At 37.5% G+C, this 25,529-nt stretch overlaps 1 protein-coding gene across 1 annotated transcript in view; it reads right to left on the bottom strand.

Annotated features, from left to right (window-relative positions):
- The window catches only part of ITFG1 (integrin alpha FG-GAP repeat containing 1), a 211,079-nt gene that overhangs the window by 102,259 nt on the left and 83,291 nt on the right, over positions 1 to 25,529 (bottom strand). Inside the window, exons 8-10 of the mRNA XM_004583824.4 lie at positions 24,125 to 24,206; positions 7,214 to 7,308; positions 1,882 to 2,054 (exon numbers count right to left, since the gene is read on the bottom strand). Of these exons, the coding sequence (XP_004583881.2) occupies positions 1,882 to 2,054; positions 7,214 to 7,308; positions 24,125 to 24,206 (350 nt within the window). The remainder of the gene's footprint in view (positions 1 to 1,881; positions 2,055 to 7,213; positions 7,309 to 24,124; positions 24,207 to 25,529) is intronic.

Below are 25,529 nucleotides of genomic sequence, written 5' to 3'. Positions count from 1 at the left end.
ACAATATTACTTCAAAGGCTAACTTATGACAAATTAAGTATTTAGCTTGAAATAAAAAGCAAGTAGCAAGCACCCTGCCTCCCCCAAACCCTTCTTTTCAAAACAAGGAATACTACAAAATATGTGAATACACTATGGTTTCAGAATTTCTTTTCATAAAATATGTTACAGATCTTATTCTTATTCACATAGTTAATCCTATCTGAATTTCAAAATCTTGAGAAAATAGAAACAAAATTCTTCAGATAGCATCCTCTGAAATTAGAAATATCAACCAGCACTAACAATCAGCAACATAGCAATCTTGGAAATCAGGTAAAAATTACAAAATGCTTTTTTCAACAACAGTACGTGATCTTACCAGGCAGCATCATGCTGAATTCGTCTAGACACAACCTGTCTCCTGTTCAAATAGACTATTCCTCATCTACTGGTTGAATGGATATATCTGTACTGAAATCTATTCTCAACATTCATCTAATCCAAGAGAACAGAAATGAAACTGTAAGTAGTTGCTCTTACAAAAGTATCAAGGTTATTATAAATAAGTCTGATGGCATTTAATAATAATGCTTCTCACAGAGCTAGTGTTCACTGCTGAATTAGCTGTTGATAAAATTATTACTGAATAGTAAAGGAGCTTAAATTAATAGTTGATGATTAAAAAAAGAAAATATTGACAAACAACTTACGTGAATTGTAAATTATCCATGTATTTTACTAGACATGAGTAATCACAGATCTAAATTTATTTAAGAAGCAATTTAATATTTTTCTGAATAGATCTAAAGTCCACAATAAAGCAATTTTGCATTTTCATATGCTATTCTACATTCTAAATGTATAATAGTAATGTTCAATTCAGATATTTCCTTGGTTGTATTATATTTACTTTATACGCATAAGCTATCGGTATATAAAGTGTAACAACATGAAAATCATGTTCCTGGAAAATTCTGTAAACACAGTGTGGAGCTGTTATGACTTAAAGCAAAATCCCAAGAAAAGTTTAAGTACAGATCTTCCACTAATAATACACTTTTTTCTGAAAGTCAGATTTCTAGACATTATTGCTATTGAAAGCAGTATAAGTCTTATTTTTTTTTTTCTGGAGGACACTGTATTGCATCATGAGTCTGACAGTTAATGTGCAGCTGAGTCATTACTGATTCCAGGGTCAAGAAATGATTTCATGATCAGAACAAACCACAGAGAGATAAATGAAGCAGGAGTCAGAAATAATAAGGGCCTCTAGTTATGTGCTGATCACACCATAAGCTATTAATCTCCAGGGGCAGTCATATTTATGGAATCTGCCAAAATTATACTGATACTTCTATACTTAAAAAAGAGTAGCTGCAGCATTCAAAATCCATGATAATATCCTAAATAACAATAATCACATTAGAATTTTCAGTGTTATTACAAAACAACATTTTCTCAGTCAAATCAGTACATGCTGAGTATCTTACTGGGTAGTTAATTCACTTTCACTTCATTTAATTTTGACCATAACTCCATAATGGAGGTGCAATCATTGCTTTGACTTTATAGAAGAACAGTTTCGGTCAGCTTTTCCAAGGTTACACAGATGGTATGTCAACTTTCAACCCACCATTTTCTTTAGTTTCTAAATGTAATTGGGTAACTTGCCTTTCAATTTTTTTTATATCTTTTAAAGATCAAGTCCTTTGAATGGAAATTAACTAATTAAATTTAGATTAGAGGGTCATTTTTGTCTTGCAACTCTCTGCTCCTTGCTGAGAGAAGTTCAGGGATCAAACCAAGAAATAGTAACTGAGCCCATCATCTCCTCACTTAAGGGACTGCACTCAGAGAAGCAGCTTCACGGAGGTTTTCCAGTCTATGCCATCCCCATACCTTCCAGACGTATTCTTCAGTATGGCCAAAGCATCTGGATAGCCGTCCATGTTGTAATCTCCAATATGAAGGGTAATTGGCATTGATATTTCCGTTAGTCGTTTTTCATTCACAAATGGCACAAAGCCCCAGAGTGTGCCCTTATTGCTGAAATTCTGCAGGACCGGAACCCACTACGGATGAAGAGAAAGAACATTAGATTTTCAGTAACCTTAGAATAAATATTCAAAATTGGCCAAAGAAACCATCAATTAGAATTTTTCAACATAAGCATTTTAACCCCTGATCTGAACAAAATGGTGGGTTACTGCAACTTAAAAGTAGTCCCAGAGTGTATCACTAGTCATCTTGGTACACAGCTGGTACACAGCCAGAGGGTTTACGACTCAGTTGATATTAAAATGCATCTAGTTGTATTGTCCAGTTTAAAATTCTCACTGAATGAATTATAACCTCAAAAGAGTATTTTTAAAAATCAGTCATCATTATCTAATAATGATGGCATTTCAAAAGGACCAACTGAAGAATATGAGAGTCTCCTTGATTCTCTTTCATATGAAGAATCTCCCAAAAGTCCATGGAAAACACATATTATGAAAAAGCTATGTGTGGATTTCAAAATTTTGCACCCAAATAAACTTGTACTGTGTTGTTATGACATGTCTGAAGGCACTAACCACAAGGCATCAGGCTGAGAAGAGCCCCTATCAGAGCAACATTAACTGTGATAAATGTACAGCAAGAATAAATATAAAAAATATAAAATGAGGCTGGGGTGGAAGAGTGGTTAAATCACTGTTGCTTTACAAAAAGTGCCTCAAAGAACAGCAGCCTGAAACTGGAAAGCTCAGTTTCAGAAGAGATGAGACAAGCAGGAAGCCTGAAGAAGCAGACCATCTATATCCATTTGTGAGGAAAAACTTAATTTTGTTGTGACACCCTAAGTCAATGCTAATTAAGGCCGAAACAATGACACCACAGACATTATAATTGGTTCAGCTTAAGCAATTTCTGTTTACACGGGAGCTGTTGTGGGTGAAGAGGGGGATGTGGGGAAGGGGTTTGATCGATTCCACCGGTAGTTCACTCCTCAAACATGCACAAACGCTGCAATAAGCTAGCCCAAAGTTGCTGGGTTGGAACTCAGTCAGGTGTTCTGTCTGGGTGGCATGGAGTCCAATTACTCAAGCCATCACTGCTGCTTCCCAGTGTAAGTATTTGCAGGAAGTTTGATTCAGGAATACTGAACTCGGGCATTCCAGTGTGGGGCAGATGCCAACCACCTGTCCCATGCAGCATTTTGTCACAGAACTGAAACAGGTTGCAGCATGGCTTCATGATTCTGAAGACCGAGCACAACGAAAACAATGAGCAGCAAGAGTGAAAAGCAGGTCAATGAAAGCAAAGTGTGGTCAAAAATAAATGTCATGGAAACAGTTTTTTGGAATGCTTAAGGCATCTGGCTTGTTGACCTTCTAGAGGCGAAAAGAACAATAATATTTGTTTCTAAAAAAATTAGTCAAAGCTTTAGCACAAAAAATGCTTGGGAAAGCTTTACCAGAGTCTTCCCTCATAGCCACAATGGTTCTGTTTATTCCTCTCATTAAACAAGGGCAATTTTTTTTTTTAATTTTAATAGGAAATCATCTCACAACCCTGATTTGGTTCATTCTGACTTTTTTCCCCGAACTGTACATATGTTTAAAAGACAGTAATTTGTTTCATTTAATAACATAAAAAAGACTGCCACTGACAAGGTCAAATTCTCAGGAATTTGGGCCAGTTCTGTGTAGAGGGTTAAGCCTCAGCCTGAGGTGGACATCTCACTTGGACACTTTGTCCCAGCTGCTCCACCTCTGATCAAGCTTCTTGCTTGTAGCCTGGGAAAGCACTGGAGGATGGTCCAAGTCCATGGGACCCTGAACCCATATGGGAGACAGGAAGAAGGCTTTGCATCAGCCCACTCCAGCCATGGTGGCCATTTGGGGGTGAGCCAGTGGATGGAAGAGCTCTCTCTTTCTTTCTCCCTTTCCTTCTCTGTGTAACAGTATCTTCCAAATAAAAATAAACCTTAGATAGGAACATTTTCAGTAGTTTCAAGTTCCTTAGGTATAATTGTTTTAAAGTAATCCTTGAACTAGACAGTTCTTACATTTAGACAAAGTTCTTATTTTAAATTTTTATCTTACTTCCATTTTCTCACAAACTCTTTGAAGTGCCCTTGTATATGTAGATGATTTTATTCATGACCCCAAACCAAGAAGTTCCCAAGGCTCCCCAGACAACACTGCCGCAACTAACAGATGTTTCTCAGCCAAGCAGTATGAGCTTTCTCACTACAAGAGTAAGAAGTTAGACTTAAAAATTCTTTCATTTCTATATTTATTATAACAGAATAGACTGATTTCAAAATGAGCTTTTGGAAATTCTTTTCTCTCATGATTGCACAGATCTTCACCTTTAAAATAATTTAATGTACAACTACAAATCTGAGGAGCTAAAACCATGCCAATAAAATTGTAGATGTTTCCACAATTAGCTTAGAGTACAGATGCAGAATATGACCTGGAAATGCAGCAACAGAAGCTGGCACAGGTGACTTGAAATGGCAGGAGGCCAAACACGCCTATAGATTTCTTTTCCTTCTAAGCAGATAACTCATTTACATGGCTGCGAGCAGAACTACATTAAAAATGGCTTGTGGAGCTGCTGTGTCGTGTAGCAGATGTTGCACTTGACATTGTCATTTTACATTGGTGCTTCACTTCACTTCCAATTTACTCTGCTGATGACCTGGGAAAAGCAGTGTTTGGGACCCTGACACCCATGTGGGAGGCTGGGATGAAGGCTGTGGCTCCTGGCATTACTTTGGTTCAGCCCTGGCTGCTTCAGTCCTCTGGAGAGTAAGCCAGCAAAGGACTCCTCTCTCCTTTTCTGGAACTCAGACTTTCAAGTATACAAATATCTTCTTAAAAACTGGCTTCTTAAAAGAAGGCCTCGTAAACAAGGCATATCCAACATTTGACAGGTTGTCTGAAAAAACTGTAATTTTTATACTATTTAAAAATTGTTTTATAGAAATTTTAATGAAAAAGAATGACACACATGATTATTAAAATTAAGTTTTTAAAAAATGTGGTTTTTATTTTTAATCCCTTTTGCATTCTTTTCTGCAAGAATCAAAAGGTATACTGGGGCTGGAACTGTGGTTCAGCATGTAAAACCATTCCCTGTGACACCGGCATCCCATATGGGCTGTGGTTTGAGTCCTGGATATTTCACTTCGTTCCAGTTCCCTGTTAGCACGGGAAAGCAGCAGGACACGGCCCAAATGTCGGTGCTCCTGTCACCCAGGAGACCAGAGGAAACTCTGGACTGTGGGGTTCAACCTGGCTCAGACCCAGCTATTGTGGTCATCTAGGGAGTGAACTGTAACTGTGTCTTTCAAATAAATCAATCAATCTTTAAAAAATATAGTGTTTCATATCATCAAAATGCTTTAATAGTTTTGAGGTTGGAAAAAAATCTGTTGGTTTTGCTTTGGAAGAGGATGGGAAATTTCACAAAACATCGTTACCGCAAATTTCTGAGGATGACAGTTTATTAATCAGGATAAATTCCTATTGAGGTAAATGTATTAAGGCCTACAAAGTAAAAGGAAATGTTCTTTACTGTAAAATTCCTTAAAAAAATTTTAAGGACTTTGGTAATTAATCTTTCTAGAGAAATATCTGAGTAGGTCTGAAATAATCTTTTTCTTTAAAAGACTTTTTCATTCAGTTGAAAGGCAGAGTGAGAAAGGCAGGATGCTCAAGGGAGATATTTCAGCCAATAGTTCGATCTCTAAAATGGCTATTAGCCACCAATCCTGGGCCAAGTTGAAACCAGAAGTCAGAAGTTCCATCCTGATCTTCTACATGGGTAGTAGTGGTCTAAATACTTAAACTAGCATCTGTTGCTTTCTCAGGAGCATTAACAGGAAGCTGGATCAGAAGCAGATAGGCAGTGTGACATGGTAACCCTATATCGAAAGCAGAGGTTTAACCTGCAGTGTCAAAACACTGACCCAAAGTGAAAATATTTTTGCAAGTTTTTACTTTTTCAACAACTACAATTAGTTTTAAATATCTATGAACCAATAATGAGGTATTACTGTAAGTGATTCATACTTTAAAAAAGTTCAAGATAATCAAACTTCTGGTTTTACTAAATACTTTCAGTTATATGAAGATTTTTTTAACTGCTTCCGGATAAAATCTATCCTGAATTTTATAGCTCCCAAGGGCTATAAAAGAAACATGCTATTCTATCATTTGTTACTCCCCCAAAAGAAAATAAAACAGATTTATTCTATTACCATCATAACCTCTCACTCCTATATTAATCCTCCAGTTTGACTATCAGATTCTAAACTGTACTCATGAGCTATGGGTAAAACTAATTGTCGGAGAAAGAAGGAAATCCAGATACTATAATAAATGCAAAATTCGTGGGGTAGGCATTCGCCCTAGCTTAACATCAGCATCTCACAGCAGCGTGCCTTTGTTTGCTTCTCTGTTGCAGCTGCCATGCTAGTTTCCTGTTTTGCAGACCACGGGAGGCAGCAGGGACTGCTTAAATAATGGAATCTTGCCACTAATGTGAGATCTTGATTGAGTTCCTCATTCCTCACTTCAGCTCAGACTAGTCCTGGCCATTGATTGGACAGTAAACCAGTTGATATCCCATCACCATCATCCAAAACAAGGTTATGAAACTAGGTATAATGTATTTCTAGGTAATTCTGTGTCTAACAGTGTTTGACCATATTTCTGGCATTTAAAATGCTAACAGAACATAGGATCCAGAACTTTTTTGATCTAAAGATTCATTCATTTCTTTATTTAAAACACAATGTTAAAGAGAGAGATAAATTTTCCAAATGCTAATATACGCCCCAAATAGTCACAAGGGCTGGGATTGGAGCAGACTGAAACCAGGCACCCAAAACTCCACCTGGGTCTCCCCCGAACGTGGCAGGGATCCAAGCACGCAGACACTCTCCTGTTGTTTCCCCAGGTACATTAGCAAAGAGATGGAATAGAAGTGGAGCAGCTGGGATTTGTCTGCTGTAAATATGGGTTGTGCCATTGAATCAGAGGTAATTATAAAAGCACATTTGCCATCAACATATAGTAATAAACAGATTTAAGAGTGCTTCATTATATTGAAATAAGGAAGCCAATACCTTACTTTTGAGTTTCTATCCTGATTTTTCAGATACCTTGTTTAGCTGTTTGAAGATTTTTTCAAAGTGTATTAATTGGTCATAATGAAAAACTAGTGGACATACCTGCTTTGCTCCAGAGAGTGCTAAGTAGATGATGCTTTTGTGGCAATTTTGATCCTCACAGCCGGGTAGTAAGTGATCCATGTGTCCATCTCCATCTGCCAAAGGAAAGTTCATAAGCCCATTAACAGGCACAAAATCAAGTTTTCTTGTATGACAGGTTAAATGCTTTTACATTCAGAGTCTACATCACCTCGGTTAAAAATGAAGAATCTGACACATGGCTTTATAATGAATGTGATTCTATTAAAAATCCCTCTGTTCCTTGCTATATCTTTATCTGGACTGCATGCTTATCTTTGGTTAAATATTTATCAGAATTGGAAGCAGAAATTATATCAGAGTGTAGCTAAAATCATCAATTTTTAAAAATGTAGCTTTTTTACTTATTTACATAATTATTATTATCACCACAGGAGAAAAACAAGCACACTAACAGTAAATTGCTACATGGTCTACTTCTAATGTGAGACTCTAGAATTTATACATATTTCAAGTGTTTTTTATTCAGCATGAACCTCAAGTGCTATAATCTTCTCAGTAGTAGTTTTTTTTTTTTTTTTAAGATTTATTTATTTTTATTGGAAAAGCAGATTGAGACACAAGAGGAGACAGAGACAAAGATCTTCCATCTGCTGGTTTATTCTCCAAGTGGCTGCAATGACAGGCTGGAGCTGAACCAATCTGAAGCCAAGAGCAAGAATCTTTCGGGTCTCCCAGGTGGGTGCAGGGTCCGAAGGCTTTGGACAATGCTGTATTACTTTCCCAGGCCACAAGCAGGGAGCTGGATGGAAAGTGGAGCAGCTGGGACATGAATCGGCACCCATATGGAATCCCAGGCATGAAAGGCGAGGATTTAACCAATAGTTTATTGCACTGGGCCCCCTCAGTAGTATTTTTAAGAATAAAAAATGCAAATGAAGAGAATACAAATTTTTTTTCCAACTGTCTGCTTTTTACAAAGTTGCACATCGTTTTGCAAACACCTCTAGAGTAATAGTTCCTGATGAATGTGAAGTCAGTTGTTCTATTGAATCCTGCTCCCCCACTTTTTTAAGATTTACTTATTTTTATTGGATTATTTTATAGAGAGAAAGAGACATGCAGAGAAAGATCTATTGGCTGGTCCACTTTCCACGTGGCCTTCATGGCTGGAGGTGAGCTGATCTGAAGCCAGGAGCTTCTTCCAGATCTCCCACTTGGGTGAAGGGTTCCAAGGCTTTAGGCTGCCCTGTACTGCTTTCCCAGATCACAAACAGGGAGCTGGAAGGGAAGTGGAGCAGCTGGGACATGAACCCTTGAACATACAGGAACCCGGTCTATGCAAGGCAAATACTTTAGCAAAAGCTAAGGCACTGGGCCCCACTGATTCCTTCTTCCTACTGTCTCTTCTACTTAAAGGGGTTTACAAACAGAAAGGTAAACCTACTTAGGGAGACATTCAGAAAGGATTCGTCATACAGCTTGTAAATTTAGGGGCTGATTTTGTTTCTTTAATGAATCATTTACTTGATAATGTACATTATGTCATTTAACATAGATGTAGATGATATATTTGGAAAAAAATAAAAGTTCAATCAATACAGAAATTACCTTTATAGTATAGGTTTACATGTTTATATGTTAGAGATGTATAATAGGTCTAGCATATCTCCAACAATGTATTTTTCAAAAATTAAGCCACGTTGGATAAAAAGCTAGCTGCTGGAATCTGACCTTTGCTGGAAAAAAGGAAAATGGCACAGAAACTAAAAAATATATTCATATCATTTAGTGTAACTAAATGACTTAATTATTTGTAGCCCTCATAAATAATACTAATAAACCTTATTTATAGGCTCAACAATTACTCAAATCAATATATGAAGAACAACCTCAATTACATTATCTAAATTTAGACTATTTGAGAAGTAAATGTTGCAAAGAGATACTGTTCTAGTTGAAAAGCAAAAGGTTTTCCAAGAAGATAAATAAGTATTATGTCTCTAAGTGACATATAAAAAACAGCTAGCCAAGTTGAAAGAATTAAACACAAAGACGTTATTTATTAGCTGGCTCTACTGATACTTAGGTTTCATTAAAAGCCAAGCACATCAGGAGAACAGCACTAAGTGTTGCCCTTCAGTTTACCTCAGTGACAAAATACTCAAATTTTATTCTTATTTCTACTTCCCCTTTCCCTAGTTCTTCTTTCACGTAGTTTCATATTTCCCATGAATAATATGACCACAAATTAAACAATGTTTATATGAGTAATGAAAACACCATAACCATGTCATTGAGTATAAATAAAGAGTAATATTTTATATATGCATACACAAAAATCTAGGACTCCATGCAGGGCGCTGCTTTTTAGACTAAGTGTAAGCGATATAAGTGTGCATTTTATGTTATGAGGAAATGCTATAACTAAGAGCCCAACTTCAAGACTAAAAGGAACTTGCATTTTTCAAGGAAACATTTTTCATAGAATATCATGTTTCAGTTTTCTGATGTGTTTTAGAATATCTTTCTAGTAGAGAACAGAAATAAGACAAAGACTGCTGATTAAGCATTTAACAAGACTTTTCCATGGTTCACATTTTGCTCCATTTTTAAAATCATTTGTGTTGATTCTCCCCCTGAAATATTTATTTACAAACCATGCATACAATTACACGTGTATTTCCAATGAAGAGAGATTCTTCTAAATAGTCATAACAGTTACCATTTAAGATACATGCCTCTACCTTCTTTCTATGCTCCAACTTTGCCTATTGATCTAATAGTAATACATGTAGGGGGGTAGGGGTAAAGTCGCCAGTTAGGGCACCAGCATCACATATAAGCTGATTTGAGTTCCAGCTGCTCCACTTCCCATCTAGTTCTCTGCTAATATATATCTGGGGAAAGCAGCAGAGTATGGCCCAAGGACTTTGGCTCCTGTACTCATGTGGGAGATTCAGAAGAATCTCCTGGCTCCTATCTTTGGACCAGCCCAGGTCTGCCCTTGGTGACCTTTTCGGGAGAGAACCATCAAATGGAAAATCTCTTTCAGCTAAGAACTATAATTTGTTACACCAAAGCTCATATAAATAATGTCCTTTAGGAAGTGACCATGAAGAAAGTGATGCCGGGGCAGGTGTCTTGTTTAGCATTGTGACATACAGAGACATTATGACCGATCCCACGGAAATACAAAGAATTGTCAGAGATCATGGGAATAATTTCATGGAAACAAGTTTGATAACCTAGAACAAATGGAGAAATGCCTAGGCATACACATGACCAAAACTGAATCATGAAGAAATAGAACAACTAATGACAGTAATAAAAAGCCTTGGATGAAGAAAAATCCAGGATTGGATAGTTTACTGTGTAATCGTACCAAATATATAAAGAATGAACACCATTGTAACTAAAGTATTCCAAAAATTAGGAAAGAATTCTTTAAAATATTTTATGAGGTCAGTTTTATCTTAATGCCAAAACCAGAAAGACACAACCAGAAAATTGTAACCGTATATGTGTGGTGAAGAACGATGCAGGGGCCTCAATAAAATGTTAGCATGTTGAATCTATACCACATTAAAAATATTATTCATCATAATCAAACAGACGTATCTGAGGGATGCAAGAATGGTTGAGAATATGCAAAAGAGTAAATATGGCAGACCACATTCTACAGTGAAGGGTAAAAAGTCATATAACCATCTCAACAGATGGAGGAAAGACATTTTATAAAATCTAACACTTTTTCATGAGACAATTTAACATCTGAAAAAAATCAGGTACAGAAAGAATGTATCTCAACATAATAAAAGGTCACATATCAGAATCTAATGGCTAACATCATATTGCATGGGTAAAATTTGCTGAGAGCTTTCTAACATCTATAATATGATAAAGTTGCCCTCGACACTACTTTTATTTAACACAAGATTTGGAAGTGTCAGCCACAGCAATTGTGTGTGTGTGTGTAGTGGGGCAGGGGAGAGGAGGTGTTATACAAGTAAAAAGAAAAAAGGAAGTCACATTTTCATTGTAAATGACCTTATATAAATAAAACTTCAAAAGCTCCAGGAAAAAAAATAATAAATCTAACACATGTTGTATAATTCAGCCTACAGCACACAGTAGCAGTTATACACCAAAAGCAAACAATCTGAAAAAAAAAATCAAGAATGTAACATTATTTTTAATGGCCATAAAAAATTACTAAAAATATAGGAGTAAAAACAAAGAAGTGAAAGACCTCCTCTACAGTGGAGTTTATACCACGCTGATGAAAACAGAGAAAGAAACCAGAAGCGCCATTCACCCCATGTGCAAGGACTGGAAGAATCAATATATACCCATTCATTCTAGCACTTGTGTAAAAGAAATATCTGGTAAAATCACACATCAATTGCTTAGGAAACATGGATTCACTGAGGTATCCTCAGAATGTTGACTCATACATTGGATAACATCAAAAATTCACATTTATTCACATCACAGCACTAGCACCATATAAGACTTTCAGATACTGGGAGGCCGTCAACTCAATGGTAGGTCTATGTTTTGCAGAATTCCCAAGTTTTGTTTGAAAGGTCGCATTTTACATTAGCACAAAACCTTGTCAGTTATTTGCTTGAAGTGACAAGTTTGGTTTTTTTTAGAAGAAAATGAATCGCTAGTTTGTCAAACATATGCTTTTAAGTACAGAAGTGTGTTATATTATTACAAAAGAAAATCAAATGAGTGGCTAGTTCAGCTTGCAGCTCAGTAATACCAATATCTTTTAGCAAGACAACCATTGCACTTGCTATGCAGCATAAAGTATTTTGTGTTAGTTCTTATTCCCCATAAAGAATTTGGAGAAAATATACTTACAAACTTTTTCCTTATGACCTCTAAGTATTACTAATAACTTTCACAGTTCTTCCCACTCTGGTTTTAACTTCATGCTTCATGTCCCACACCACCCTGTTTTCTTTAGTAGCTTTGGACAAATATTCTTATTTTTACATGCTAGCTTTATCTGAAATTTCTTTCCATATTGAATGTGAGTGTTGATTTTACTGAGTTCAGTTATCCCGTGCTAATTATTGAATGGTGTATAACTTTCAGAAGGCACATTCAAAGTCTTTATCTTTTATTATCTAAAATTGTAAAATTATGAAAAGAAGTATAACCTGGCAATCATACGGGATCACTGTGAGAATTCTAAGTGGAAGAATCTGGAAAATATTACAAGTCAATAAACAAACATGGAGAATTTATCTTTCATTCTCTTCTCTATCACTTTGTTATCCTGTGTGGTCACTGCAGAGGTGACCACGCTTAGCAGATTGACACCAGAGTGAAAGTGTTTAACTCTTGGAAGGACAAAATGCTGCCAGCGAAAACAGTGAAACACTTGGTCATAAAAACTCAAAGCAATACTTTAGGATTTGCTGAATATTACTCCATATGGAGAGAAAAAAAATTAAATGGGATGCCTGCAAATTCTGAGCTACAATCTGGAATCCTGAGTTCAATGGCAAAAATAAATCAGTGTATTTTTTTTTTTTTTTTTTTAAAGATTTTATTATTACTGAAAAGCCGGATATACAGAGAGGAGGAGAGACAGAGAGGAAGATCTTCCATCCGATGTTTCACTCCCCAAGTGAGCCGCAACGGGCCGGTACGCGCCAAACCGATGCCGGGACCAGGAACCTCTTCCAGGTCTCCCACGCGGGTGCAGGGTCCCAAAGCATTGGGCCATCCTCTCCTGCTTTCCCAGGCCACAAGCAGGGAGCTGGATGGGAAGTGGAGCTGCCGGGATTAGAACCGGCGCCCATATGGGATCCCGGGGCTTTCAAGGCGAGGACTTTAGCCGCTAGGCCATGCCGCCGGGCCCAAGTGTATTTTAATTATAAAGTAGAACATGGCATGACAGCTCATGTGGAAAGCAAGTCTAAGTGTCTTCTTCCATCATCTAGAAAACTGACTGACAGGTGATGGCAGTATACAAGAGAAATACATAAAAGACATATGACCAATTGATCATACATGATTTTAAATAGAATTCAAGGCTTTAACTTTTACTAAATCAGACCCAAGTTTAACAGGATTTTAAAAATTTCATTTCTTGCTAAAATAGAACTAGAATATAGATGGAATTACAGCTTTCCCATCACATTTGTCAAGAGACATTTGGAAGACATGACAGTTTGTACATTGCCCTATAAAACTACATTTAGGGCCCGGCGGCATGGCCTAGCAGCTAAAGTCCTCGCCTTGAAAGCCCCAGGATCCCATATGGGCGCTGGTTCTAATCCCGGCAGCTCCACTTCCCATCCAGCTCCCTGCTTGTGGCCTGGGAAAGCAGTTGAGGACGGCCCAATGCATTGGGACCCTGCACCCGTGTGGGAGACCCGGAAGAGGTTCCAGGTTCCCGGCATCGGATTGGCGCGTACTGGCCCGTTGCGGCTCACTTTGGGAGTGAAACATCGGACGGAAGATCTTCCTCTCTGTCTCTCCTCCTCTCTGTATATCCGGCTTTCCAATAACAATAAAAAAAAAATCTTTAAAAAAAAAAAACTACATTTATCATTCATTATTAATATAAGGCTGGAAACACAGGTAGGACGAATAAAAAGTTGCCAAAAACCTGTTTTCTTTTACATCTACTAAAAGACATGAGGAATATCATGTTATACTTTTCAGAGGGCCAAATCATTAGCAAAGCAAAATTATGACACAGAAATATATTAAACATGGCACAAAATAAGTATAATGGACTCAGTTGTTTAATGAAACAAAAAATGTTCATAAACCAAATGATAACAAAGATACAAGTACTATATCAATCAAGGAAAAACAAGAGTCATTCTATCTATACTATTTACAAGGAAGGAATAAACTTCAAATCACTTAAAATATTCATTTTCAAATGATATAAATGATAGATTCACAACTACATACATAGGCTTACTTTGCTTCAGACATTAAATAGCATGTAGGTTAATTTTATATTTAGCTCACATAAATACAAAATGAATGCACCTATGAAACAGAAGCCAAGTCTGTACTGTGCCAGGCTTTACAGAAACGTCTTCAGAAATATGCAATGTTACAAAACATGAACATAATCAAACACAAGAACTGTATTTCTGAGACTACTGGTCAGAACAGACACGGGAGGGCTGGGAAGTATAAAATGGGAACAAGGATACAGAATGCCAACAAGATTTCTCAGTTTTTGAAAACACACATTTCTAAATGAGAAAACTAAACTATTTATGACACATAACAAGATGTTTTGAATTATGTATACATTGCAGAATGGTTAATTCCTCATTGCATCACCTCATTCTTTTGCATTGAGAATGCTTAAATTTGTTCTAATAATTTTCAAGTATATGATACATTGTTAATAACTGCAGATATTAGGTTGTACTTAACATAAATTTAGGCTTTGTGAATTGCTGCGCAACAGGACTCTCGTGGCGACTGTTTTTTCTCCAAGTACTTGGAGAAATCATTCTATTTATTACTAAGACTGAAATGAAAAAGCATTTTTCCTTTTCATTTAATCCCTGAATATTTTTTAGGCTTCAAAAGTGTCTCCTGAAAACCTTTCTGTTGATGCTGTTCTGTTTTGCTCTAATTCCTTGGTTATCAGGCCTTGATGAATTATTTCCCTCTTCCGGATTTTATACAGCAAAGTCATTTCCTCTGCTTCTTGTTCTGACCAGCCGTGGTTCTTGCCGTTATGTGAATCATGGCAGAAGACTACTCTCTTCATGAGTATGGCAGTAATGGGATAGAAAGGCCCAGTTCCAGTCCTGTCACAGTTCACAACCATAGAAATGCCTCCTAAGCATTACATACAGTAATAGCCTGGTTTATCTTACCTTACTAGCCTGAAATAGGACGGGAAGAAGGGTAGACTAGATTATTCTTTTTTTTATTAAATTTATTCATTAATTACATTGTGTTGTAATTACATAGAATCTGGGATTCTCCCCCCACCCTCCCCCCGTGGTGGGTTCCTCCACCTTGTTGCATAACCATAGTTCAAGTTCAGTTGAGATTCCCTCTTTGCAAGTATATGCCAAGCGTAGAGTCCAACATCTTATAGTCCAGTCAAGTCCAACTACTTATTGGGTAGACCCTTTCTGGTCTGAGGGCAGAGACAGCAGACTGGTCAAATAAAAGCACTAACATACCATCTGCAACAATTAACATCGTTATGGAATTAATTGACGTGGTACTGAGCAGTCAACATGTTAAAAATAAATGCGATTTCTTAACCACTTTCTGTGACCCCCCATTCACAGTTCAATTTTAGTTTATATACGACATATGATATAACATCCATAACATAACATGTTATGCTTAACAGACTATTCTTAAGATTAAAACCCAGTATCCATTATTTTATATTAATTATCACATGTGCCATAAAATTACATTTTTAGTTTTCCTTAACAAAAATACTGTATTTATGCATGGACATAGCATAATTTTTCTAAAGTGCCCACGTATCATGAAAAATGAGGAAACAGTTCCATTAATAATCCTTTAAGAATTGTGAATGTATCTTTAAGAAATCGATCGTATTATTTAAAATTTGAAGGGGCCAGCACCATGGCTCAAACAGGCTAATCCTCCACTTTAAAGCACTGGCATCCCGTATGATCCCATATGGGCACTATTCATGTGCTGCCTGCTCCAACTGCTGTGCCAGCTTCCTGCTGGTGACATGGGAAAGCAGTGGAGGAGGGGACACGGAGGAAACTCCTGGCTTCAAATCAGCTCAGCTGCAATTGTTCCAGCCATTTGGGTAGTTAACAAGTAGACGGAAGATCTCTCTTTCCCTTGCTCTGTAATTTTGACTTTGAAAAAAACAAATTTCAAAAAAAGAAAATAAAAAGAAAAACATCTAAGCCTAGAAGGACCTAGTTCCAATCTCAGCTGTCATTTGTTGGCAGTGTGCCCTTGGGCAAGTGATTTATCATTGCTTCGCCTTAGTTTTGTTATCTGTAAAGAGCAGAGTACTTCAAGATTATCCTGCAGAGATGAGATGATGGTCACACTAGTAAGCATGCATTTAGTGTTTGCCTATATACAAAACACTGTTCAGTGCTATTCATGTATCATTTCCTTTAATATCTACTGTGTTATTATCCTGTACTAAAAGAATCAGATGCCAGAGGTTAAGTAGCTTAATTTAACTCTGATTCCGGAATTGGTAAGAGGCAGACCTCAACTGAGGCCTGTCTCCTGAGCACATATTTTCTGTCTTTGTTCTTTACACAGCACATTAAGAGTTGCACAATTGGCAGGTACTGTCGGGTAATGAATGCTCAGACATGTCCAATGGTGCCACTACAGTATCAAAAGCAGCTGCTTTACGTAAGCAAAGAGTCATCAGAGCAAAGTGGAAACAAGGGAACAGCCTCTTAGTTGCTGTTGCAGAGCCTCGATGTTGAAGAGTGTAGCCCTTTGAAGAGTAAGGAATGGCTCCTACTAACATGGACGTTGAGAAGACCTGCTAAGACGGATTTTCTGAAAACTGCCTATGCTCATCTTTCATCGAACTATCAATTGTCATGAAATGCACCTTTGAAATAGCACCAGTAAAACTCTACATAAACACGGTCTAGTCTAAAGATAAAAAAGGATAAAATTTCGGAAATACATAGATTGGCTGGAAACATTCTTTCAAAATACAAACATTCTGGTGATGAGAGTATTTTAAATGTTCTTAGTTTTTTGGCTCTATGAGCATCAGAAAACTAGCAATTTTAGTTAAAACACAGTTTCAATTCTGTTTAGAACTATTGTTATAATTTCTACTTGCACATATTTTAGATCAGCAATGAAATGACCAAATGCATAGTTTTTAAGCTACTCAATAACTCTGTTATTTGGGTATCAAATTCTCAGGTCTCAGTTTCTTGTCTTTAAGAAGTAGGCCTTTTTCCCTCACGTGAGTAAATGATTCTAATGGAGAGACTATTTGAGCTACCTCTGAAAAACCGTTTTATTGGTTCATTGTGAGCCTTGTGCCAATGGGATTGAGGCCGATAAAACAGCTGATGAAATGACATTTCATCATTATCATGTTATTCACTTTCAGATGAGAATCTTTTATTATTCATCATTTTCAAAAGACAAATATAAAACCAAATATTAGAAAGAATCTTATAGCAATTATGATCTGCCTTTCATGACCACTAAACAAAACCTTTCAGCCAGTGACAGATGTAAGGATCCTTTTCCATAATGGTGATTTATTTACATATTTCATACACATTTCCCTAACTATTGATGCCTTTTATTAAACCACCAGTGAAGAAAATATAAGTAATTTCTCAGTAAATTTAAAATATGCAATGTTAGATAAAAAATTATGTCCTTAATTTCTATCATATTTGAGATGAGAGCTGAACCTCAGAAAAGTCACAAACCACATGTCCAGGACCAGATAAAGAGGATGAGCCAAGCTGACACCTGCTACACGATCCTTCAATTGTACAAGCTCATGTTCTTATTCTTAGAAACAGGTTATAAGTCAATCTGTTGGGCAAGACACTGCATTATGTCAGGATAATTGTTCAGGCTTTCCAATCGTCTTCTGCTGTATAGCAGTAGTTGATTCAAAGGTACCAGAGTCTCATTTTATCATAGCAATCTACATATACATGTATCGTAATTAGAAAGTATTCTAAATAATATTGTTAAGCACTGAGGAAAACATGCAGGCTTAGAATTAATAGGCCCCTAAAAAATAGCAAAGAAAATTCTGTCCTTACATTATGAGGCAGATTTCTGATACTATACCAAACCACGATTCATAAAAGTAAAATCAGATTAACTTGGCTATATGAAATTAATCATTATTTTTTAAGATAATATTAAGAAAATGCAGATAATCCCTAAATTAGAAAACATTTGCACACCACACATGTGATAGGATAGACAACAGAACAAAAAAATGGGATTACTTTGTCTGAGCCGCAAAGGGAATGGGTTAACCTATACAAGGCACTAGTAAAGCACATACTGAACCCACTATCTATTCTCCAGCTACCTTCTACTCATCCATCTATCCACCCATCATTCAACTCTTTAGTAGCTGGAAATTAAACCTACCTACATCTAAATAGTACACTTGGGTTTTACTTATGAATGTGGTATTTATACTGAAGGAAAATATTGAGCTGTAGATGACAGAAAATGAGGTCAATATGGAATTGGAGCTGTTTGAAACAGTGGGGAGTACTTCTAAAAAAGGAGGCACCAGGCTCTTCACATTCTCAAGCCCATATGCTGCTCTGAGAGCAGGGAATTCCCCTTAGGAAATAGATATAGGTTTGAATAATTTCTAAGAAGAGCCAAAGGTGTCTACAAAGAATCATTTTTATAATACTAAGGCCATTAAATAATGAAGAAATGTACACAGTGAAGTTCAAAGGGTAAATTTCTGGGTTGCTCTACTTATAACATGTTCATTCTTTTTTTATTTTTTTTTGTTAAAGATTTATTCACTTTATTACAAAGTCAGATATACAGAGAGAAGGAGAGAGAGAGAGGAAGATCTTCCGTCCAATGATTCTCTCCCCAAGTGACCGCAACGGCCGGTGCACGCCAATCCGATGCCGGGAACCAGGAACCTCTTCTGGGTCTCCCACATGGGTGCAGGGTCCCAAATCTTTGGGCCGTCCTCGACTGCTTTCCCAGGCCACAAGCAGGGAGCTGGATGGGAAGTGGAGCTGCCGGGATTAGAACCGGCGCCCATATGGGATCCCGGGGCGTTCAAGGCGAGGACTTTAGCCACTAGGCCATGCTGCCGGGCCCCACAGGTTCATTCTTACGATAAAGTTATAATGTGTCGACATGTTCCAATTAAGTTGTGGATGATGTTGGAAAGTGTTATTTTCCATAAAATCCATTGTATTTATCTACAAAATTCTAACAATACTGAAAAACATAATATTAACCCATAGAATTTTTAACTGTTTTACTATTCAAAGGGAAAATTACATAGTTCTAGCAATATGTATTACAAAATGCCAAGTACAGTAGAGTTCTGAGCCAGAAAAACAACTCTGAGCTAGGAAGATGAGAATGTATCATATATAATCATAATATAGCAAGGGACACAAAATACTGGTCTTTGTTATATCTATATAGCTTAAAAGAAATAGGCCAATCTGCTTTAAATGCTGACTATGTTTAAAAATCAAGACTCTGAAGCATCAATTGTACAATTTTTAAATGAATTACCATTTCCAATCAAAATGCATTCAATATATTCATCACTGTCACATCTGGTATGCCTCCCTCAACTAGATGCCTCATATACATCTCGGTTACAAAGCACAGATTCTCAGTTACAAAGCAGAAAGTCAAGGGATAATCACTTTTGCTATGGTAGCCAGCATACTGTACTTGCAACAGTGACATGGAATGAATGAAAATACAAACGGGTTGGACTTAGTATCTGTTTGAAAAAGCACCACAAAATTAGAATACTCTAAGAGCTTCTTATCACTTTAGATGTTATGTGTACACAAAAAAATCTCAGCTTTACTAAAAACATAACTGTATTGACAGTACTGTCTTTTAAAAAATATTTATATGTATTTATTTGAAGGGCACACACACACACACACACATACAGTGAGACAGGTAGACAGGATTCCTTATCCACTAGGTCACTTCCCAAATGGCCATAAGGCTTAGGCTGGGACAGGAGCCCCAAGTTTCTTCCAGACATTGACATAAATGCAGAGGCCCAAGCACTTGCGCCATCTTCCCACATTTCCCATGTGCTATACAGAACTAGATTATGAGTGGAACAACCAGGTCTCCAACTGGTACCCAAACACTATGCTTGCATCACGACTGCAGGTTCAGGCTGGTCCACCACAATACTGGCCTCTGGATCGCCTTTCGTTGATGGAACAGGGACAGGGAAGGCTGAGGGAGACAAAGGTCCAGGAGGCTAGAGAAAGAATTCCATATTCTGGCAACTCCGATTTGGACCATGTGAGAACCATACTGGCAGTACGAAGAAACCAAACGGGTATTATGAAATTGTAAGAATACAGGTGTCCAGGTAAATGTTAAATTAAAAGAAACACTATTCAACGACCTCATCGTGCTTGGAGTGGTGAGATTGGCAGCGATTCATAACTGGTGAACTATCAAGACCACTTGAACAAGTATCTCAGAGCGTGCCCCACATCCGGGACTTGGGGTGGGTGGGAAACTGGGTGGGGCTTTTCCCTCAATATCCCCCTTTACCTCAGATACATGAAAGAAACAATATGGAAATAATAGTCTTACCCAATTCCCTATAGCCCTTGAACCTTTTTACCCTAATTAACTATGTAAAGATTGTCAAAAAAAATTATTGATAGTGTATTAAAAAGTTTCATAACTATTGACTAAAAAAAAAAAGAAACACTAAAGACAATGCGTGTTTGTTGTCCATTGGTTGAAATTCAGAATTAAATAAAAGAGAAACATGAAGATGAATAATCACACTTTAGAAGGGTCCAAGTAACCCACGTTACAGTTAGATGCCTCCTTTGAAATCATTAATTATCTATTTTAGAGATTCATGACAATTTTTAGTTCAATCACTTAAGTTTCATCAAAATAATTAAAAATGATAAAACATCATTAGTTTTCATGATGCATATGAAATTCAGAAGTTTTTGTTCATATTAAAGGCTGAATGTACCTAGGACATATCCTAAACATGGGTTCTATTCTTAAAAAACCAGTAAGTTACTTTAACTAGAATATCTACACACTTAGGTAGATAATTCATCCAAAACAACTCATTTGGTTTTTACAATGTAAGTCACCTTGCAGGGTGAGGGATACAGAAGAGTGAGTAAAACGCACCACTGCATATATGCTGGTGTGTGTGCATAAGTGGAATGCATACCCTGCCACTGTGTGCATGGCTATGGAGATAAGGGGTCTTGGAGGGTAGGGTTTGTACGGGAAAATCTCCAAGAGGAGTTGAAATTTTAACAAAGCCAAAACGTGGTGAAGCAGTAAAATATGAGGATTATCTGGAAGATGAGAATGCCATGCAATGGATTAAGCAAGGGCCCTCAGGAGCAACTGTTTGAAGAACAGCTTGGAGGCCAGAATGGCTACAGTACGTTGGCATTCAAAGGCTCAGGGAGAACAGACTAGATGCTCTGGATAAGCTTTGTTTACCCTTTATTCATCCTTTAAAAGGTAATTTGAACAAGAATAAAAGTGTTAAAAACCATGTCCTCCAGTATTTGTATATCTGACTTGTATTTTGTTTCAGTGTCAAAAGCAACAAACAACCCAAACTTCGCCACGTCTAATACACAACTATTAGTTAGTACACCTCATCCTACTGCTTTCACATCTTACCAAATGAAACAAGCATCCAGACAGCTATTCAAATGAAAACACTTGTGTGGCTCTTCTCCATAGGGCACGTAGCACAGGGCCTCCTGTAACTTCTGGTAAGTGCAGGTGGTAGTTCGAGTTCCAGCTACTCCAGAAAAAGCAGTAGACATGTCCTGAGAGCTTAGGCCCTACCACCTATGCAGCAGACTCAGAAGCTTCTATCAGCTATTTGGGAAGTGAACGAGCAGGCAAAAGGTTTCTTTAACTTAAACCTTTCAAATAAATTTAAAAACTATAGTTCAAAATAGAGACTCACACTGAAGTTTCTACTTTCTACCGCTATTGAACTTCACGTGCTTGCCATACTGGGTCTATCGCTATGACAGTAAGTTGATTCAGTAGCTGAGTGAAGAGCAGCAGCAATGTGAAAACCCAAGGGAGCCTAACAAAGACTTACAAGAAAATTTATTTTGCTATTCGTTTAACTCCAACCCTGTGCTTCACTGACATTTGCTATTCACAATAGCCTTGTGAGGTAAATACTATGTCGTTTCTATTTTATTTCTTATATTTTTCAAAGATTTATTTTTATTGGTAATGTACATTTACAGAGAAAAGGAAGTATAGAGAGAAAGATCTGTCCACTGGTTCACTCTACAAGTGGATGCAACAGCCAGAGCTGAGCTGATGTGAAGCCAGGAGCCTGGATCTTGTTCTGGGTCTCCCCTGCAGGTGCAGGGTCCCAAAGCTTTGGGCCGTCCTCGACTGTTTTCCAAGGCCACAAGCAGGGAGCTGGATGGAAAGTAGAGCAGCTGGCACACACACCAGCTCGCATATGAGATCCTGGCACTTGCAAGGCAAGGATTTAGTCACTGGGCCATAGCGCTGGGCCTGACATCATTTCTATTTTATCAGTAATGAAACAAGTAAGTGAACCCTACTATATTTTATTTACATAACCATTGATGAACCTAGGTTGAAGTGTTTGTTCAGAAAAAGAGAACAGCATGGCAAGAATCAACTTCGGAGCCTGGTGCAATAGCATAGAGGTTAAAGTCCTCGCCTTGCACGCGCCGGGATTCCATATGGGCGCCAGTTCTAATCCCAACAGCTCCACTTCCCATTCAGCTCCCTGCTTGTGGCTTGGGAAAGCAGTCGAGGACGGCCCAAAGCTTTGGGACCCTGCATCCGTGTGGGAGATCCGGAAGAGCTCCTGGCTCCTGGCTTTGGATTTGCTCAGCTCCAGCCATTGCGGTCACTTGGGGAGTGAACCATTGGACGGGAGATCTTTCTCTCTGTCTCTCCTCCTCTGTATATCCGCCTTTTCAACAAAAATAAATAAATCTTTAAAAAAAGAATCAACTTCGGACATATTTAGATGATATTTATCTCTACATTGGTCTCATATCATATAAAAATCCTTGAAAAAAGATAAATGAGAGCCATGAACGTTTTAGAAGTTCCTAAATGATAAGAAATGATGACTGTGTGAAATCTTATGGAATACAGAAAATCACATTTTCTTTTTGGGTTGGTCATTCGTTATGGATGTCACTGTTGCTTGGGATTATAACGCAATTTTAATTTTTTTTTCTTTTTAACTGTATTTATTTGAAAGGTTAGAGGGAGGGGAGAAAGAAAGAGACAATTTCATTTTGTTGATTTACTCTCTAAATAGCTGCAGCAGCCAGGCCTGGGTCAGGCTGAAGCCAGAACTTCGTAATTCAATCTGAATCCTCCAGCTGGGTGACAGGCACCCAGATGACTGAGGCACCACCTGCTGCCCTGGAGAGCCCCAGGAGCAGGAATCTTGAATGAGGTACGGAGCTGGGATTAGAACCCAGGCACACTGCTATGGGATGTGGGTGTGTCAACTGGCAGCTTAACATATCATGCTCCAAAATGACTTAATAATCATATATCTAAAAGTCAAGTTTCAAAAACACAGATTAACTACTTCAAGTGTAAGTGTATTGTTTTGATACAAAAAAACTGAGCACTCCTAATTGAAAACCTAAACTGTTTTGAAACTGTTTAGGTGTCTGTATCTGATTTTATGTAATAGAGGTATACTAATACTAGATGGACTAGATGCAATACACAGATGTACTAGCATAAAGTAACTTCCAGATTATGTGTATAATGTGTCCTTAAATATGAAACACAAATTCACTGTTTAGACTTGCATTCTAGCCTCAAGAACTATCTTATTATAGTTATGAGAACACTTTAAAGCAGAACAAAAATGTGAAATCTGAAACACTTCTGTTTCTAAGCGTTTGGATAAGAGAGTCTCAACCTGCACATGAAAAATTTGGTATTCACTAGAAAAGCCTAATGAAAATTTTTGCTTCGCACATTATACCTGAAAATTGGATTAAGTTATATTTTTAAAACACACCCTTATTTTACTATGGAGCTGACCTCTTGCCATGCGTAATATCAGAACAGGCAGCTTTCAAATATTTACTCAGCCCTGAAGACTCTAAAGCCATTTTTTGAAGACATCAGGAAGAAAGGAAAAATTTAAAAGATTAAAAACAGTCTTACCAAAATCTGCAAAAGCTGATTGTCCAATCACCAGCATATTTTGAGGTTTTTCAAGTATACTACTGATAGAGAAGTTTCCATCCTGTGAAAGGCATATAATTGTGATTATTCCAACATAATCCATTCATTTTCCAAGTATAAAATACAACATTTTAGTTGATACAGGGAAATTAACCATTTGAGGCTTTTATTATAACGTACAAAATTAATTCCTCTTCTTCTATTCCATTTTTATTAGAAAACAAAAGAAACTGCCATGAGTCGAAAAAGAATACACAAATCTGAAATGTCTTCCTTGCTGTCATTTCTGGTATAATAAACCATCATCACAGTTTGAGACATAATTATAGTTGTCTACTTTCAACGATTATGAATTGCTGTGAAGATGTAGAAGTATAAAAGCTGGTTTCTTTCTTCCAAAAGTTTCCAGTCCAGTTGGAAGGCAGGACTTGAGTCAGAAAGAAAGAATAATAAGGTGACATATAAGCAGTACAAGTAGTTAACAAAGACATATTTATGGATTCCAAGAGAAGAAAAAAAATGTGTTAGGGACAATTAGAAAAAGAAAACAATCTTCATGTAAGAGGAGAATTCTATTGGTCTTAAATGGCCAGTTCCTTACTGACTCACTGTTATGTATCAATGAGAAGGATAGCAAAAGATCCCAATAGCTGCCAGGCACTAAGCAGAAACAGCTTGATTAGAAAAGAAGACATGAGATTGCTGATTGCAGTTATTCTGTCCAGAATTAAACAGCACACATCTGACTTCAAGAGCAATACACATTTCTTGACATTGCTGCCTTTCCTTCCTACAATTTTTGATTACTACACAAGAAAAGCGATCAAACACTGAATGTAGAATTTGGAGTCCTGATGTTGTCACAAATACCTCTGCTGTTTGATATACTGATTGTCATTTCTATACATTTTTATTCAGGATGGCTATGTATATACTTCAACATTATTTTTTCTTTTGTTGCTCCTCTAAAGATACTTATCTATAAGCCAACTCCTTAAGAAATCATCTCTGCAGGGCCCGGCGGCATGGCCTAGTGGCTAAAGTCCTCGCCTTGAATGCGCCAGGATCCCATATGGACGCCGGTTCTAATCCCGGCTGCCTCACTTCCCATCCAGCTCCCTGCTTGTGGCCTGGGAAAGAAGTCGAGGGCGATCCAAAGCCTTGGGATCCTGCACCCGCGTGGGAGACCCGGAAGAGGTTCCTGGCTCCTGGCTTCGGATCGGCGGAGCACATGTAGTTGCAGTCACTTGGGGAGTGAATCATTGGACGGAAGATCTTCCTCTCTCTCTTTCCTCCTCTCTGTATATCTGACTTTGTAATAAAAATAATAAATAAATCTTAAAAAAAATCATCTCTGCAGACCCACTGTTACGACAAAAGCCCC

Source organism: Ochotona princeps, chromosome 16 (genome assembly GCF_030435755.1).
Source record: "Ochotona princeps isolate mOchPri1 chromosome 16, mOchPri1.hap1, whole genome shotgun sequence".
NCBI classification, from domain to species: domain Eukaryota; kingdom Metazoa; phylum Chordata; class Mammalia; order Lagomorpha; family Ochotonidae; genus Ochotona; species Ochotona princeps.
Note: the sequence above shows the minus strand (reverse complement) of the source record. Positions and strands in the feature narration are given on the sequence as shown.